The sequence below is a fragment of the Passer domesticus genome, chromosome 34, assembly GCF_036417665.1.
Source record: "Passer domesticus isolate bPasDom1 chromosome 34, bPasDom1.hap1, whole genome shotgun sequence".
Lineage (NCBI taxonomy): Eukaryota > Metazoa > Chordata > Aves > Passeriformes > Passeridae > Passer > Passer domesticus.
The window spans coordinates 1,543,346-1,559,715 of NC_087507.1; the positions used below are offsets into that span (position 1 = coordinate 1,543,346).

Sequence of the window (16,370 nt, forward strand, 5' to 3'; positions counted from 1 at the left end):
CAGCCCCTCCCCCAGCCCCTAAATCCATTATATTTTTACTTCCCACCGTTCCCTTATTTTTTTTCCCCACCAAAAACAATTCCAAAATCTTTCCAAAGGAAAAAAAAAGAAGCCTTGATCAGGATTTTTTTTTTTTTTCCCCCACTTCCAAATTCCAAAAAAATTCTCGGGAAATTTCGGAAAATCCTGGGAAACGCCAAGAAACTCTGGGGAATTCTGGGAACTCTTGGAAGCTGCCAAGGCATCCTGGGAAACGTTAAAAATTCGGGATCTGCCTTCTCCGAGGGCTCGGGAATTCCATGATTTTGGGGTTCGGGGGATTTGGGAGCTCAGGAAGGCACTCGGAGGCGGGAGCTGCCCAGGAGGAGCTGCAGGAGCCGATCCACGGAAAAGGCCAGCAGGAAATCGGCCGCCAGCACCGCCAGGATCAGCAGCCGGAACTGGAACCAGGGAATTCCAGAACGTTCCAAGTGGGAACGGGGCACGGATCCCACCCCAAATCCCCACATCCCCAAATCCCCGGGAATTCCAGAACGTTCCAAGTGGGAACGGGGCACGGATCCCACCCCAAATCCCCACATCCCCGGGAATTCCGGAATGTTCCGTGGGAACGGGGCACGGATCCCACCCCAAATCCCCACATCCCCAAATCCCTGGGAATTCCAGAATGTTCCTGGGAACGGGGCACGGATCCCACCCCAAATCCCTGGGAATTCGGGACTTTCCCCCAAGGATTTGGGACTTTCCCCGGAGGATCTGGGAATTTCCCCCCGGAATTCGGGAATTTCCCCCTGGGATTTGGGAATCTCCCCCTGGGATTTGGGAATTGCTCTCACCTCGGCCGGGATCTCGACGAGGCCGAAGCCCAGGTTGAGCTCGGGGCAGGCGCCGCTGAGCAGCCCCAGCACGGCCGAGGCCGAGAGCAGCAGCGCCCAGAGCAGCGCCCGGTTCTGGGCCAGGCTCTCCATGAAGGGCTGGCCCTGCCGGAGGCACGGTTACACTGGGACACACTGGGATACACTGGTTTGTACTGGGATACACTGGTTTGTACTGGGAGGGCACTGGGAGCCGATCCCGAGGGTTTGGAATGGGGTTTGATGGCACTGGGGAATGGAAATTGGGAAAAATGGGGAGAAAAACGGGAAAAAGCAGGAGAAAGGTAGGAAAGGAAGGTTCAGGAACTCCCACTCTGGTAAAGGAAGGTTCTGGATCTCAAACCCGGGGAAAGCAAGGAAAGGAAGGTTCTGGAACTCCCACTCTGAAGAAGCATGGGAAGGAAGGTTCTGGAATCCCACCCTGGGGAAGGAAGGTTCTGGAATCCCACCGAGGGGAAGGAAGGTTCTGGAATCCCACCGAGGGGAAGGAAGGTTCTGGAAGCCCACCCTGGGGAAGGAAGGTTCTGGAAGCCCACCCAGGGGAAGGAAGGTTCTGGAAGCCCACCTTGTAGTTGATGGCGAAGGTGGCCGTCTGCATGGCCATGGCCAGCAGGTACACGGTGCTGTTCACCAGCGACGGCTCGAACTCCCGGCTCAGATCCACAAACTCCTCCTCCCTGCCCGGGAAAACCGGGATCAGCCCCGGGATCCATCCAGGATCCACCCGGGATCAATTCCCCAAAAATTCCCCGTTGTTAGAGGGGTAGAATTGGCTCTAAAATGGGTTGGGAGTGGAAAAATGGGAATTTTTGGGTTTTTGATCCATGGGAATGGATAAAATCCTGGGGGATTTGTTTTTTTTTTAATGGGAATGGATAAAATCCTGGGGGATTTGGGTTTTTTGATCCATGGGAATCCCTCGGGATGGAATTCCCCCAGGAAATGGCAGGACGTGCTCACTGGAGTCACTGGAGATCAGGGAACGCTGGGACAGCAGGAACTGGGAGGAAAACCCTGGATTCTGTGGTTAAAGCCTGGATCCTGGAATTCCCTGGGAATTTTTTGGGATCAGGGCCTCACCTGGGCTCGCTGCGGGCCTGAGCTTCCTGGTACAGGAACACGAGGCTCAGGAAATGCACCAGGAACTGCAGCAGCACCGTCAGCACTGTGTACAGGTTGAAGATGTTGGGAAGAGGCCTCTCCTTGGAAAGAGTCTTCAGGGGCTGGAAAAAACGGGAATAAAAACCGGGAATGTGGGATGGCGGGGATTGGAGGCCAAACCCTGAAGTTTTCCAGGGAATTGTGTGGGAATTTTGAGTCCGAGGGGTTTTTTTTGGGTGTTTTATTCCCAGGGAAATTGGGATTTAGGGGTTTTTATTCCCAGCTGAGCCATCTTAAAATTCCAGATTTCCATGGGAAAGCCTCAATTTGGGCCTTTTTTTGGGCTCTTTCCCACTGCTCATCCCAAAAATTGAGATCCTGGCGGGAGAAATGGCTTTGGGAGGATCCCAAATCCAACAATCCCAAAGCTCCACCTTCATACCAATACTAATACCAATACTAATACCCATACTAATACTAATATTAATACTAATACTAATGCTAATATTAATGCTAATACTACTAATACTAATAGTATTTCTTATAATAAATGGGATCTTGGGGAAAAAAAGCCCCTTTTTCCCTTATTTTACCAGATCCCACAAAATTCTTGGCTCCCACCATGGATTTGGACCCGGAGCTTTGGGAGCCATTCCAAACCCTCTTCCCACCTTCAGAAACCACCATTTTCCTGACCACAAATACAATTTATTTTGGGGAGGAAAGCCCCTTTTTCCCTAATTTGGTATAAACCCCACGGAATTCCAAGCTCAGACCTGGAGATGAGGAGGAAGCTCCGGGATCACCCCAGAGCCTCCCCGCGTCAGACTTCGTGACCCCGAATGGGATTTTTTGGAGGATTTTTTGGGGGATTTTTTCTGTTTTTTTTTTTTTATTTTCCCCCTGTCCCGCGGAATTCCCGGCTCCCACCTTGGAGCGGGAGATGAAGAGGAAGCAGCCGGCCAGGAGCAGCCCCTGCAGCGTGGCCTGCAGGTCGCTGAACTTGACGCCCTGCAGGAAGAGCACGCTCTGGCTGTAGGCCAGCACCAGCGCGTTCAGGGCCAGGATCTTGAACATCTGCAGCGTGGTCACCAGCGTGCAGCGGCCCTGCTTGATCACGTGGCAGACTGGGGGGAAAAAAACGGGAATTCCGGGAGTCAGGAACCTGGGAAAGGCTGGGGGGGGCAAGGGGAGAGGGGGTGTGGGGCGGCCGTGAGGGGAAAAGGGGCAGGAGTTGGGGATTTGGGGATGGGCTCAGGGTTGTTTAGGGTAAAACCAAGGATAATCCAGAGTCCAAGAGCTCCATGTTTTGGGAATTCTGAGCTGGGATGGGCTCAGGACTGTTCAGATCTGGGGTTTCCCCCATTCCCACCCCATTCCCGGGGTTTTTCCCCCTTTTCCCAGGCTGGGCACTCACTGCACTGGATGGAGGAGAGTTTGGAGGTGAAGGGGGCGGCGATGCTGGCGTCCCCCAGCTTCACCACGGGGGCCCTCTCCTCTTCCAGGTCCCTCAGCACCTGGCTCAGCCGCTCCTGCGGGATGGGGAATTCCCAAAAATCCCAAAATCACCCAGGACGGCCGGAAAATGCGCTCTGAATCCATGAGAATCCCGAGGGAAAAGAGCGAGTTTGGGACCTGGGGTGATGGGGTTGGAGGTGCCTTCCCACCTCCAGAATTCCAGATTTATTTCGTGTTTATCCCAGATCTCAGGTCCCTTCCAGACCCGAGAATTCCAGGGTTTATCCCCTGGTTTTATGTCACTTCCCACCTCCAGAATTCCTGGATTTATTCCACATTATCCCTTTTCCCATTGGAATTCCCTCTCTTTTCCCCCATTTCCCATGGGATCCACGTGGAATTTTGGGAAGTTCCCTGCCCACAGATTAGGACAGGACTGGGATCAGATCCATCCCCATCCAAACCATCCCAGCATTCCCATTCCCTAAATCCCTCTGCTCCCAGGGCTAAAAATTCCTGGCTAAATCCCAATTCCTGACACAATGCCAGGGCTGAAAATCCCAGGATAAATGGGAATTCCCACCCTGTGGACAGCCAGCTGCTCCTCCCGCTGGGCCAGGAGCCGCTGCTTGGCTCCTCGGGATGAGGGTTTGACATTCCCAGCCGGAATTCCGGGCCTGCCGTCCCCAAAGCCGTCCCGGGGCCGCCGCTTCCGCTCGGGAACGCGCTCCGGAGCGTTGGCCAGCAGGGCCACGCCTGGGGAGGGGGAAAGTTGGGGGGAAAAGAGGGAAAATTCAGGGGGAAAATTTGGGGAATAAGAGGGGGGAAAATCAGGGAAAAAAAATTGGGATAGATTAGGGAAAATCAGGGAAAAAAATGGGGAAAAACCAGAGAAAAAAACAAGGGAAAAGCACAGAGAAAAACAAGGGAAAAACCCCCAGGAAAAAAGAGAATTCCCTCTTTATTTCCTTTCCTGGCCCCAAAAAACCAGCTCCAAAAGCTGGGAAATGGTGGAAGTGGCATCACTGGGGCTGGGATTTGGGGCAAATCTGGGGAATTTTGGGAAGGTGCTCACCCACGTCGGCGTGTTTGAGCGCTCCCACGTCGTTGGTGCCGTCCCCGCACATCAGGGTGCAGTAGCCAAGGCTCTTCAGCGCCGTGATCACGAATTCCTGCACGGAAAAACACCGGGAAAAGCTCCCAAAAATCCCGAAATTCCCAGCTCGGAGTGGGGTGGGAGGATGGGGATGGAGTGGGATTGGAGGGAAGGCTCTGAATTCTGGGAATCCAGGGCTGGAAGAGGCTCAGGATTCTTTAGGATCAGACCAGGGCCATGCCCCCATTCCCAAACCCACAAAATCCCAGAATTCAGGGCCGGAACTCTTTGGGATCACCCTAGGGCCATCCCCACGTTCCCGGAGATCCCAAATCCCGGGAATTCCCGCTCCCAGCCCCCCCTCACCTTCTGCTTGGGCGCCACCCTGGCGAAGACGCGGACGTGGGGGATGAGGCGGAGCAGCCGATCCCGATCCCGCAGCCGGAGCTGCTCCAGCCCCTCCCCGGTCAGGCACAGCTCGAAGGGATCCGTCAGATCCCGCAGGGAATCCGGGAACGCCGGCAGAGCCACAGAGCCGTCCCGGGAGCGCCACTGCCAGGGCAGCCCTGGGGGAGTGGGAACGGATCCAGGGGGGATTCCGGGGGGGGATTCCAACCCTAACGCCCACCTCCGTGCCCAGCTCCACAGAGCCCTCAAATCCTGGAATCCCAGAACGCCCTGGCATTCCCACTCCCATTCCTGATCCCACTCCCATTCCTGACCCCATTCCCACTTCCACTCCCATTCCCAGTCTCATCCCAGCTCCCCAGACCCCTCAAATCCCAAAATCTCAGAACCCATTCCCACTCCCACTCCTATTCCCTTTCCTATTCCTGATCCCATTTCCATTCCAGCTCTCATTCCCACTCCCATTCCTGATCCCATTGCCTGTCTCATCCCAGCTCCTCAGACCCCTCAAATCCCGGAATCCCAGAACCCCTTGGCATTCCCACTCCCATTCCTGACCCCATTCCCATTCCAGATCCCACTCCCTTTCCTATTCCTGATCCCACTCCCATTCCTGATCCCATTCCCATTCCAGATCCCACTCCCATTCCTGATCCCATTCCCATTCCTGATCCCAACTCCCATTCCAGATCCCACTCCCATTCCTGATCCCATTCCCACTCCTGATCCCATTCCTAATCCCATCAGATTCTGGGATCCCAGAACCCCCTGGCCTTCCCGCCGTTCCCGTTGTTCCCGTTCCCAGCGCCCCGTTCCCGCGATTCCCGCGGTGATTCCCGGTACCGGGGCGCTCCGGGGGCTGCAGGATCAGGATCCTCTCCTTCTGCAGGAAGTGCAGCTCCCGTGCCACGTGGCAGGCGGTCAGCGGGCTGTCCCCCGTGATCATCACCACCTGCAATTCCCGCAGGATCGGGAATTCCCGGGAAAATTCCAGACGGGGTTCAGGGCTGGGAACCCCCTCCGGAGGGGCTCAGCCTGGAATGTTCCCAAATCCGGCAGTTTTCCTGCTTCCCATCTGGGATTTTCCCCATTTCCCACTTGGAATTTTCCCAGTTTTTAGACTATTATTTCCCAGTTTCCAGGCTGGAATTTTCCCCGTTTTCCACTTGGAATTTTCCCGCTTTTCACCCTGGAAATTCTCAGTTTTCCCCTCCCTCCCACCCCTCTGGCAATTCCCCCATTCTCACCCCTTTCCCACCCTCCCCAAAACCCGGGAATCCCCGGGATTCCTCACGTGGTGGGAAGCGCTCTGGATCTCCCGGATCACGGCCTTGGAGTCGGCTTTGAGGGGGGAGGAGACCAGGATGAATCCCACAAACCTCAGGTCACATTCCAGGGATTCCCTCTTCATCTCCCGCACCTTTTCCATGGCAAAAAATCCCGAATTCAGCTTTCCCAAATCCCTTCAAAAGCCAAATCCCTCCTCCCACCAGTGATTCCTGGGATTTGGAGCATCCCTGGAATGAGCTTAGTGCTCCTAAAAGCTTGGGGTGATCCCAAATTCCCAAAAGAAAAAGGTTTTCCTTGGAAAAATTCCTTTGGGATGTTCTGAGGGGTCTGAGGAGGGTCTCTGGAACAGCTGGAAACAGAATTTCCTGGAAAAAACTCCCCAAAAGCCTCAAATTCCACCCCAAAAACCACCCCTCCTTTTCCCAGCCCCTCTCCCAGCGCTTTCCAGGGCTGGAATTCCAGGGTTTTTCCCATTTTCTCACCTGCTGGTGGCTCAGGGCTCCCAGCTCTTTGTAGCCCAGGGCCAGGACCCGCGCGCCCTCGTGGGAGAATTCCCGATGGATCTCGTGGTAGTTGCTGGGACACTGGGACAGCTGGGGAAAAAACCCAGAAAACATTCCGTGAGTGAGGAATCTGAGGGAATTCCGGAGGGTGTTGGTGGGATATTGGGAAAAATGAGGAAATCTGAAGGGAAAGGGAGGCAGGGATTTGGGAGAATCCGTGTGGAATTTGAGAGAATTCAGAATAATTCCATTGGAATTTACAGCCCCCCACCCCCTTCCATCTCCCCGACCTCCCAACATTCCCAGATTCCCGCTCTTCCCTGGAATCCTCCCTTCCCCATAGGGCCTGGGTAGCCATTTTGTGCTCCCAGCATTCCCAAATCCCTGTTTTTCCCTGGAACTTCCCCCTCCTGCGGGCTCTGGGCCCGTTTTCCCCTCAGCGCGGGGCGGCCATTTTGGTCTCCCGGCATTCCCAGATTCCCGTTTTTCCTGTTTTTCCCCCATTTTTCCCCTCACCATGGCGTGCAGGGTCTCGGGAGCGCCCTTGACGGCCGCCAGGTATCGGATTTCTCCGGAGGCGTTTTCCAGGGAAGCCAGCACCGCCATCCTCTTCAGGGCACTGGAGAAATGAAAGCGCTGGTGAATTCTCATTCCCGGAGTTTTTAGACTCCTCGGGAAAACTTTCTCATCTGGAAACAAAGGAAATCAGGAAATCCTGAAAGGGGGTGCTGGGAGGGAAAAGGGGGAATTGGGAAGGGGGGGGAAAAGAGGGAATTTGGGGTGGTTGGAGGGGGATCCGGGTGGAATTCTGAGGAATTCGGTGGGAACTGGGGACAGTTCCAGGGGATTGAGGGAATTTGACGGAATTCTGGGTAATTTAGGTGGAATTCAGGGGGATTTTGGTGAGGATTTTGTGTTTTTTTCGTGGTGATTTTGAGAGATTTTTGTGGGAATTTTGTAGGATTTTTTGCAGGATTCTGTGGAGTTTTTTTGGGGGGATTTTGTCGAACTTTTAAAATTTTGTGAGATTATTTGGGGGGCAATTTTTTGCAGCAACCCGCGACCGTTTTCCCCTGAGCTTTTCCCACCCGAAAGGCCTCAGAATTCCGGGGAGAACGGGGATTTGGGATTTACCTCTGGTCAGGGTCCAGTCCACGGCTGTCAGCATGGCTTTTTCCAGAGGGTCGCCCACGATGCTCCCGTCCTCCAGCTGCACCAGGGAGTGGCAGCAGGCGATGGCACGGTGAGTTTCCAGAGGGATTTCCGACACCGGCAGCACCTCCTTGCCTCCCCTGAGGGAAAATTTGGGATTTTGGGATCGTCCCCAAGGGTTTTTGTTGAGGGGATTGGTGGGGAATTGAAGAAGGAGGAAAAGAAAGGGAAAAAGTGGGTGAAACACTTAAAATACTGCAAAAAACTCCACAAAGTATGCTGTGAAATCCCATAAAAATCCCACAGAAAAGCATCACAAAATAGCCCACAAAAAGCAAAAAAAAATTCCTCCTAGAAATACACACAGAATTCCACAAGATCTCGCTGCAAAATCCTACAAAAAATCCCCACAAAATCCCCTAAAATCTTCGCACAAAATCCTCGCAAAATAGTCCAAAAAAGGTGACAAAAAAAATCACACAAAACCCTCACACAATCCTCACAAAGTTCCCACAAAAAATGCCACTGAAAGTCCTCGTGAAATCCCAAAAAATCTTTACCAAAAATCCCACAAGAAAATCCCAGGATTTTTTTTGATTCTGTGGAATTTTTTGCGAGGCTTTTGCGGGAATGTTGTGGGGTTTTCTTGGGATATTTTGTTGGGATTTTGTGGGACTTTTGGGAGGATTTTGTGGGATACTTTGGGAAGATCTTTTAGACTGATTTTGGCGGAATTCCTTTTTTTTATTTCTCGCCAGGAATTTTGTCAGGAATTCGTGAAGACCTCGTGGGATTTTTGAGGGGATTTTTTTTTGGCAATTTTGTCTTTCCAGACCATTCCCCACCCCTCCCTTGCCCTCCCCAAGATTCCCAGTGGGAATTTTGGGAGCAGCACCCACCTGAGCCCGGCCACCCCTCGCACCACGAGGTGGTCGCTGGTCAAGGTCCCGGTTTTGTCGAAGCAGCAAACCTGAACCTTCCCTGCAAACGGGATCCGGAACGGCTCCGTGCAGTACACGTCTGGGAGAGGGGGAAAAACGGGAATGCTGAGGGGAAATCAGGGATTCTGGGGGAAAATCAGGGATTCTGAAGGGAAATCAGGGATTCTGAAGGGAAATCAGGGATTCTGAGGGGAAAATTGGGGATTCTGAGGGGAAAATTGGGGATTCTGAGGGGAAAATTGGGGATTCTGAGGGGAAATTGGGGATTCCAAGGGAAAAATTGGGAATTCTGAAAGAAAATCGAGGATTCCGAGGGGAAATTGGGGATTCTGAGGGGAAAATTGGGGATTCCAAGGGAAAAATTGGGAATTCTGAAAGAAAATCGAGGATTCCGAGGGGAAATTGGGGATTCTGAGGGGAAAATCAGGGATTCTGGGAGAAAATCAGGGATTCTGGGAGGAAAATCGGGGATTCTGGAGAAAAATTGGAGATTCTGGGGGAAAATCAGGGATTCTGAAAGGAAATCGAGGATTCTGAGGGGAAAATTGGGGATTCTGAGGGGAAAATTGGGGATTCTGAGGGGAAAATTGGGGATTCTGAGGGGAAATTGGGGATTCCAAGGGAAAAATTGGGAATTCTGAAAGAAAATCGAGGATTCCGAGGGGAAATTGGGGATTCTGAGGGGAAAATTGGGGATTCCAAGGGAAAAATTGGGAATTCTGAAAGAAAATCGAGGATTCCGAGGGGAAATTGGGGATTCTGAGGGGAAAATCAGGGATTCTGGGAGAAAATCAGGGATTCTGGGAGGAAAATCGGGGATTCTGGAGAAAAATTGGAGATTCTGGGGGAAAATCAGGGATTCTGAAAGGAAATCGAGGATTCTGAGGGGAAATTGGGGATTCTGAGGGAGAAAATGAAAAAAAAATCCTCAAAAATCCCCACAGCACTCCACTCCCTCCACCGCTCACACCAACCCAACTCCATCCCTGCTCCCTTCCCAGTTCCCAGGACCATTCCCAGCATTCCCAACACTCCCAAAGTTCCCCGGGAACGCTCACAGAGCTTGGCCAGGGCGATCAGGGAGGTGTTGACGGCCAGGGAGAGCTCGATGGGCAGCTCGGGGGGCACCACGGACGTCAGGATCAGGGCACACTCCAGGAACAGCCGGTACTGGTTCCGCCGGGGGTCCTTGGTGCCTTGGGAATCACGGGAAAACGGGATCACAATGGGGAAAACGGGATCAAAATAGGAAAAAACGGGATCACAATGGGAAAAAACGGGATCACAATGGGGAAAAAGGAATCACAATGGGAAAAAATGCAATCACAATGGGATTAGGGGAAAAACAGGATCAGGGTCAGGATCAGGGAACACCCCTCGGGGATCCACCCCCAAACTGCAGAATTCCCGGAATTCCCACCCTGGATCCAGACGTAGGCAGCGGCGGCGATGGCGAAGACGAGGAGGAAGAGGATGAAGATGAAGGTCTCCAGGTTATTGGCCGTGACCCTCTTCACCCCAAACAGGATTGTCCGGAGCAGCTTTCCCTGGAAAACCAGCTTTGGTCAGGAATCCCACGGAAATGCCTTCAAAATTCCTTAAATATTCCTTAAAAATGCCAAGGGACTCCTTCCAAAGGAGCATGGAATGGGAACTCCAACTCTGGGAAAAGCCTGGAATTCCTTTGGAGTTTGGGAATTCTTCCCATTCCCAACCTTCTCCTTTTTCCCAATTCTTAATTCCTCTCTCTTCCCGAGCCCCATTCCCTGGAATTCCCGGGAATTCCCAGGAATTCCCAGCTCACCTGGGATGTGTTGAAGCCGGTGCGGAGGGCGTAGGCCAGGCACCCGTTATCCACAGCTGGGGAGGGAACAAATCTCAGGGAATTCCCAGGAAATCCCACGGAATCCCCCAGGACATCCACTCAGGAAATTCCCAGAGAAATCCCCCAGGAAATCCTGAGGGAATTCCCGGGAATTTCAGGCTGGGAATTCCCAGGAGTTTTGGGCAGGAATCTGGGAATTGCCCACTGAGGAGGATGGTCCCTGTGGGACATTTCCAGGGTGGGAATTGCAGAGTGGGAATTGCGGGGTGGGAATTCCAGGGTGGGAATTGCAGGGTGGGAATTACAGGGTGGGAGTGCCAGAGTGGGAATTCCAGGGTGGGAATTCCAGGTGGGAATTGCAGGGTGGGAATTGTGGGTTGTGAATTGTGGGTGGGAGTGCCAGGGTGTGAATTGTGGGTGGGAATTGTGGGGTGTGAATTCCATGTGGGAATTGAGGGGTGTGAATCCCGGGGTGTGAATTCCGTGCGGGAATGGCGGGGTGTGAATTCCAGGCAGGAATTGTGGGCGGGAGCGCGGGGGCTCACGTTTGAGGCCGGCCGAGGCGCGCTGCGGCGGCAGGTGCTGGATGACGCGCGTGCCCCCGAACAGGACGTGCAGCCGCCCGTCCGAGCCCAGGTCCAGCACGCGCTCGGGGCTCAGCCCCTCCACCGGCTCCTGCGGGAACAGGGACCGGGAATGGGGCTGGGAACAGGGAATGGGGCTGGGACACGGGAATGGGGCTGGGATACAGGGAATGGGGCTGGGACACGGGAATGGGGCTGGGAACAGGGAATGGGGCTGGGACACGGGAATGGGGCTGGGAATGGGGGCAGGGACACGGGAATGGGGCTGGGAATGGGGCTGGGACACGGGAATGGGGCTGGGAATGGGGCTGGGACACGGGAATGGGGCTGGGGTACAGGGAATTCTGGCTGGGAACAGGGCAGGGATCCAGGGAATTCCAGCTGAGAATGGGGCACGGATACAGAGAATGGGGCAGGGATCCAGGGAATGGGACAGGGATCCAGGGAATTCCGGCTGGGAATGGGGCAGGACACAGGGAATTCTGGATGGGAATCAGGCACAGATCCAGGGAATTCTGGATGGGGACAGGACAGAGATCCAGGGAATGCTGGACGGGAACAGGGACACGGATCCAGGGAATTCCGGCCGGGAACACGCCCCAATTCCCGCTTTTCCCCATTTTTTCCCCGTTTTCCCAACCTTCATCTGCGGCACGGACTCTCCTGTCAGCATGGCCTCATCCACCACGCAGCGGCCCCGCAGCAGGAGGAGGTCACAGGGCACCAAATTCTCCTGGGGGGAGCGGCCTGAGGGCAGAAATCCCCAAAATTCCCAGAATTCCCAAGCCAAACTCACCAATTTTCCCATTTTTCCCACTCCGAAACCCAGGATTTTCCCATTTTCCCACCCAGCCCTGGATCTGTAGGAAAAGGGTTTGGAGAAGAGAAAATTTGGGGGAAAAAAAAGCCCCTGGAATTCCGGGAATTGAAATATTTGATGGCAGGATGGTGGAAAAGGAGGAAATTCCAGGAAAAAAGGGGAAAATCCCAGAACTAAAACCTCAGTTACCCCAGTCCAACCCAGAATTCCTGCAAATCCCAGGAAAATTCCACAGAGATTTCCCTGACAATGGGAATCGAAATCCTCAAAATTCCAGTTTGTTCCAGCAGAAATAAGGGAAGAAATTCCAATTTTCAAGGGACTCTTCCATGAAAATCCCCATTTTAGGGGTGTTTCCCATAAAAAATCCCTTTTTCCAGAATGTGTTCTGTGGAACTTTCCATTTTAAAGAAGTTTCCCATGGCAATTCCCATTGGGAATTCCCATTTTTGGGGTGTTTTTCCACAGGAATTCCCATTTTTTACCAATGGAGACGATGTCCCCCGCGATGATCTCGTCGCTGGAAATCGGGCGCCACTTCCGGTTCCTGTAGACCTGGAATTCCCAAAAAACCCTCAATTTTTTGGGATGGAATTGATGGGAAATCCACAGGAAAAGGGACACAAAGTGGGGGGAAAAAAATCCCCAAAATATTCTAAGACCTCCCCCCTCCAAAAATTCGCATTTTTGGGGCAACATCAGCAGGAAAACAACAGGAAAATGCATCAAAAAACTCAAAAAAAAAAAAAAAAAAATCTCAATTTTGGGACAAAATCTGTGGAAAAAATGGGAAAATAATTCTGTTAAATGCCCCTAAAAGTCCCCAAAAACACATAAATGCACAAAAATCCTATTTCCTGGGATAGAATACATGCAAAAACCATGTTTTTGGGCTAAACGGCCCTAAAACTCCCAAAAATCCCAGAAAAATCACAAAAATCCTATTTCCTGGGACAGAACCCACGGGAAAAACCCAGGGAAGAGGAAAACAAAGAGGCCAAACCTCCTAAAAACCCCCATTTTGGGGCCGAACTCGGCAGCAAAAGCCCCAGAAAGGCACAAGGAGCCCGGTGCTGACCCCGGAGCCGCCGGAATTCCGGGGTTTTACCTGGATCATGTAGGGCCTGTTGCCCATCCTGCGGATCTCCGAGAGGTTGCGCAGCTGCTGCTGCACCAGGGAGGCCTCGAAGGCCACGAGCATGGACAGGGTGAAGACGCTGTAGTACCAGAACTCGTCCAGGCACCAGAGCCCCACGCAGAACACCTGGGGAAATCCACGGGAATGTCGGGAATGGGGCAGGGGAAAGGGGGGAAAGGGGAAACCCCAGGGGAAATGCTTGTGGGAGTGAGAGGGGCCCAGCCCAGCCCAGGATTCCTGCAATTCCAGCCCAGAATTCCTGCAATTCCAGACCAGAATTCCAGCCCAAAATTCCTGCAATTCCAGACCAGAATTCCTGCAATTCCAGACCAGAATTCCTGCCCAGAATTGCTGCAATTCCAAACCAGAATTCCTGGAATTCCAGGAGAAAAGGGAAAATCCTTGTGGGACTGAGACTGTTCTAGTCCAGACCAGAATTCCTGCAATTCCAGACCAGAATTCCTGCAATTCCAGACCAGAATCCCTGCCCAGGATTCCTGCAATTCCAGACCAAGATTCCTGCAATTCCTGCCCAGAATTCCTGCAATTCCAGCCAAAAATTGCTGCAATTCTGGACCAGAATTCCTGCCCAGAATTCCTGCAATTCCAGCCAAAAATTGCTGCAATTCTAGACCAGAATTCCTGCCCAGAATTCCTGCAATTCCAGCCAAAAATTGCTGCAATTCTAGACCAGAATTCCTGCAATTCCTGCCCAGAATTCCTGCAATGCCAGGGGAAAAGGGAAAATCCTTGTTCGACAGAGACTGGTCTAGTCCAGCCCAGAATTCCTGAAATCCCAGGGGAAAATGGACCAGAATTATTCCTGAAATTTCAAGGAAAAAGTGACCAAAGTTGGCCCAATCCATCCCAGAATTCCCCTGGTTTTTACAGGAACGGGAGTTTTCCCCACGTTTATTTCAATTTTTAGCAGATTTGGGGATTTTCCCCAGGTTTTTCCCAAATTTGGGGATTTTCTCCAGGCTTTTTCCCTGGTTTTTCCCCAAATTGGGTTTTTCCCTGGTTTTGATTCCAAATTTTTACCTGGAAAACGAAGAACGGAGCCGTGGCTCTTTCCTTGAACAGCTCCAGGAATTCTGGCACCACCATTTCTGCCCTGGAAGGAGGAAAATCCTTGGAAAATCCCGGTTTTTCCACCCTAAGCATCCCAAAGCCTCCCCATTCCCAAAACAAAAAACTGGAATTTTGGGATTCATTCCTGGAAAACCCCTCAGTCCAAAATCCCAAATCCAGGAGGAAAACCCCAGATTTTCCAGGATATTTTCCAGCATATTTTGGAATATCTGGGGGCATTTTCCTGGAATATTTTCCTGGAATACTTCATGATATTTTGGCAAATTCACCTAGAATTTGGGAATATTTTCCCAGGATACTTTGGGATATTTCCCTGCGATAGCTGAGCTATTTTAGCAATATTTTCCCAGTAATTTGTGAATTTTTTTGGGATATTTAAACATTTTTTTCCAGGATATTTTGGCCTCTTTTCCCAGGATTTCCCTCCCAGGAAAAACTCACTTGTTATTCCCATATTTCCTCTCGGCCTCCCGGATTTCCTGCTCCTCCTGGAAGCCTCTGGAATTCTGGTAGAATCCCAAGGGATGCTCCACAGGGAATGCCACGGGCAGGAATTGTTTTTTCCCATGGATTTCATAGGAATATTTGATCTTCTGGAATTCGAAGCTCAGCGCTTCCTGCCCGTCCTCACCCTGGAAAAGGAAACAAAAAAACAGGAAAAATTCCAAATTTCCCATTCCTGCAAAAATTTCCAGCCCAGACAGAGCGAAAATCCTGGAATTCCACGGGAGAAAAATCCCAACGTTTTCCCTGGGATTCCCAGATTTCCCCCATTTTCAGGGATAAATCCCATGGAACTCCCAGGTTTTCCCATTCTCTCACGGATTATCACGAATTCCTTGGATTTTCCAGGACAAATCCCGCCAGAATTCCCGGGTTTCCCTCACCTGCTCCCTGTGGATTGGCACCAGTTCCACGGAGCCGTTGTTGGGGGTCGGCACCACCTTGGCCAGGGTGGCTTTTTGGGGACAGGGCTCCTGGGGGGGGGGAAACAGCAGGAAAATCCCTTCAAAACCCCTCAAAAATCCCATTTTTTATCGCTTTGAAATCCCACTTTTATCCCATTTTTTATTGCTTTGAAATCCCAGCTTCATACCGCAACTATTCCAAATCTTATCCCTTTAAAATCCCACTTTCAATCGCTTTAAAACCCCATTTTTAAACCTCCCTAAAATCCCATACTTATCCTTTGATTAATAATTATTTCACCCCTTTAAACTCCCAGTTTTACACTCCCAATATCCCAAATTTTACCCCTTTAACACCCCACACTTCCCACAGCCCCAGTATTTAACAATTCCAGTGGGATACTTTAATTTAGCCTGGTATTTATAAATCCATATTTAATGTGTTTATGCCCCAAAATCCCTTTAAACCCTGAACCCCCTCAGACCCCAAATCCCCTTGGAAATCCTGAACCCCTCAGACCCCAAATTTCCCCGAAATCCTCTCAGAGCCCAAATTCCCCCGAGACCCCAAATCCCCTTTAAATCCTGAATCCCCTCAGCTCCCAAAGCCCCTCAGACCCCAAATCCCCCCAGACCCCAAGTCCCCTTTAAATGCTGAACCCCTCAAACCCCGAATTTCCCCCAAATCCCCTCAGCTCCCAAACCCCCCTCATATCCCAAATCCCCTCAGATCCCAAATCTCCCCAGACCCCAAATCCTCTTCAAACCCCGAACCCCTCACACCCCTCACCCCTCACCGCATCCCCCCGCGCTCACCCTGACGCAGCTGAGGGCGCACTCGGCGTGCACGGACCAGAGCCCGGCCAGCGCCGTGAGCAGCTGCAGCGCCGCGATGGCGCCGAGCGCCAGCAGCGCCGCCTCGGGCGGCCCCGCCGCCTCCCCCGCCGCCCACAGCCGCGGCCCCCACAGCCACAGCCAGGCCGGGTAGAGGCCGGCGGCGAAGGGCAGCACGGTGCCGCGGAGCAGCCGCGGCCGCCGCCGGTAAAGCGTCACCGACGAGACCAGCTCGTCCTCGGGGGCCGCCGCGGCCGCCGCCATCTTCCCTCCGCCCTCAGCGCGCCGCTTCCGCTTTCGCTTCCGCCTCTGCGCCTGCGCCGATCCCGCGTTTCCCGCCTCGGG

The 16,370-nt window shown here is 52.6% G+C and overlaps 1 protein-coding gene across 1 annotated transcript; it reads right to left on the reverse strand.

Moving 5' to 3' along the window:
* Positions 1-113: 113 nt before the first annotated feature.
* Positions 114-16,324, reverse strand: LOC135288727 (endoplasmic reticulum transmembrane helix translocase-like). Its single transcript, XM_064402124.1, has 26 exons — positions 16,008-16,324; positions 15,171-15,260; positions 14,725-14,915; positions 14,233-14,305; positions 13,162-13,317; positions 12,539-12,608; positions 11,874-11,980; positions 11,195-11,324; positions 10,629-10,684; positions 10,245-10,371; positions 9,883-10,020; positions 8,783-8,903; positions 7,866-8,023; positions 7,248-7,420; positions 6,711-6,821; positions 6,233-6,358; positions 5,782-5,890; positions 4,897-5,096; positions 4,510-4,606; positions 4,018-4,190; positions 3,394-3,508; positions 2,907-3,103; positions 1,956-2,098; positions 1,441-1,552; positions 837-980; positions 114-440 (listed from the first exon to the last, which is right to left on the reverse strand). Exons 1-26 carry the CDS (start codon positions 16,287-16,289, stop codon positions 330-332), a joined length of 3,510 nt encoding a protein of 1,169 aa, XP_064258194.1. The 5' UTR covers positions 16,290-16,324; the 3' UTR covers positions 114-329.
* Positions 16,325-16,370: the final 46 nt, after the last annotated feature.

What these genes read in the sequence shown, in the direction of transcription:
- LOC135288727 (XM_064402124.1), bottom strand. Translation starts at nt 16,289, where the DNA reads ATGGCGGCGGCCGCGGCGGCCCCCGAGGACGAGCTGGTCTCGTCGGTG. An exon ending in CCGAGACCCTGCACGCCATG is followed by an intron (nt 6,822 to 7,247) that starts GTGAGGGGAAAA and finishes TTTTTTCCCCAG; the next exon opens with CTGTCCCAGTGTCCCAGCAA. An exon ending in TCGTCGAGATCCCGGCCGAG is followed by an intron (nt 441 to 836) that starts GTGAGAGCAATT and finishes CCCTGGTTCCAG; the next exon opens with TTCCGGCTGCTGATCCTGGC.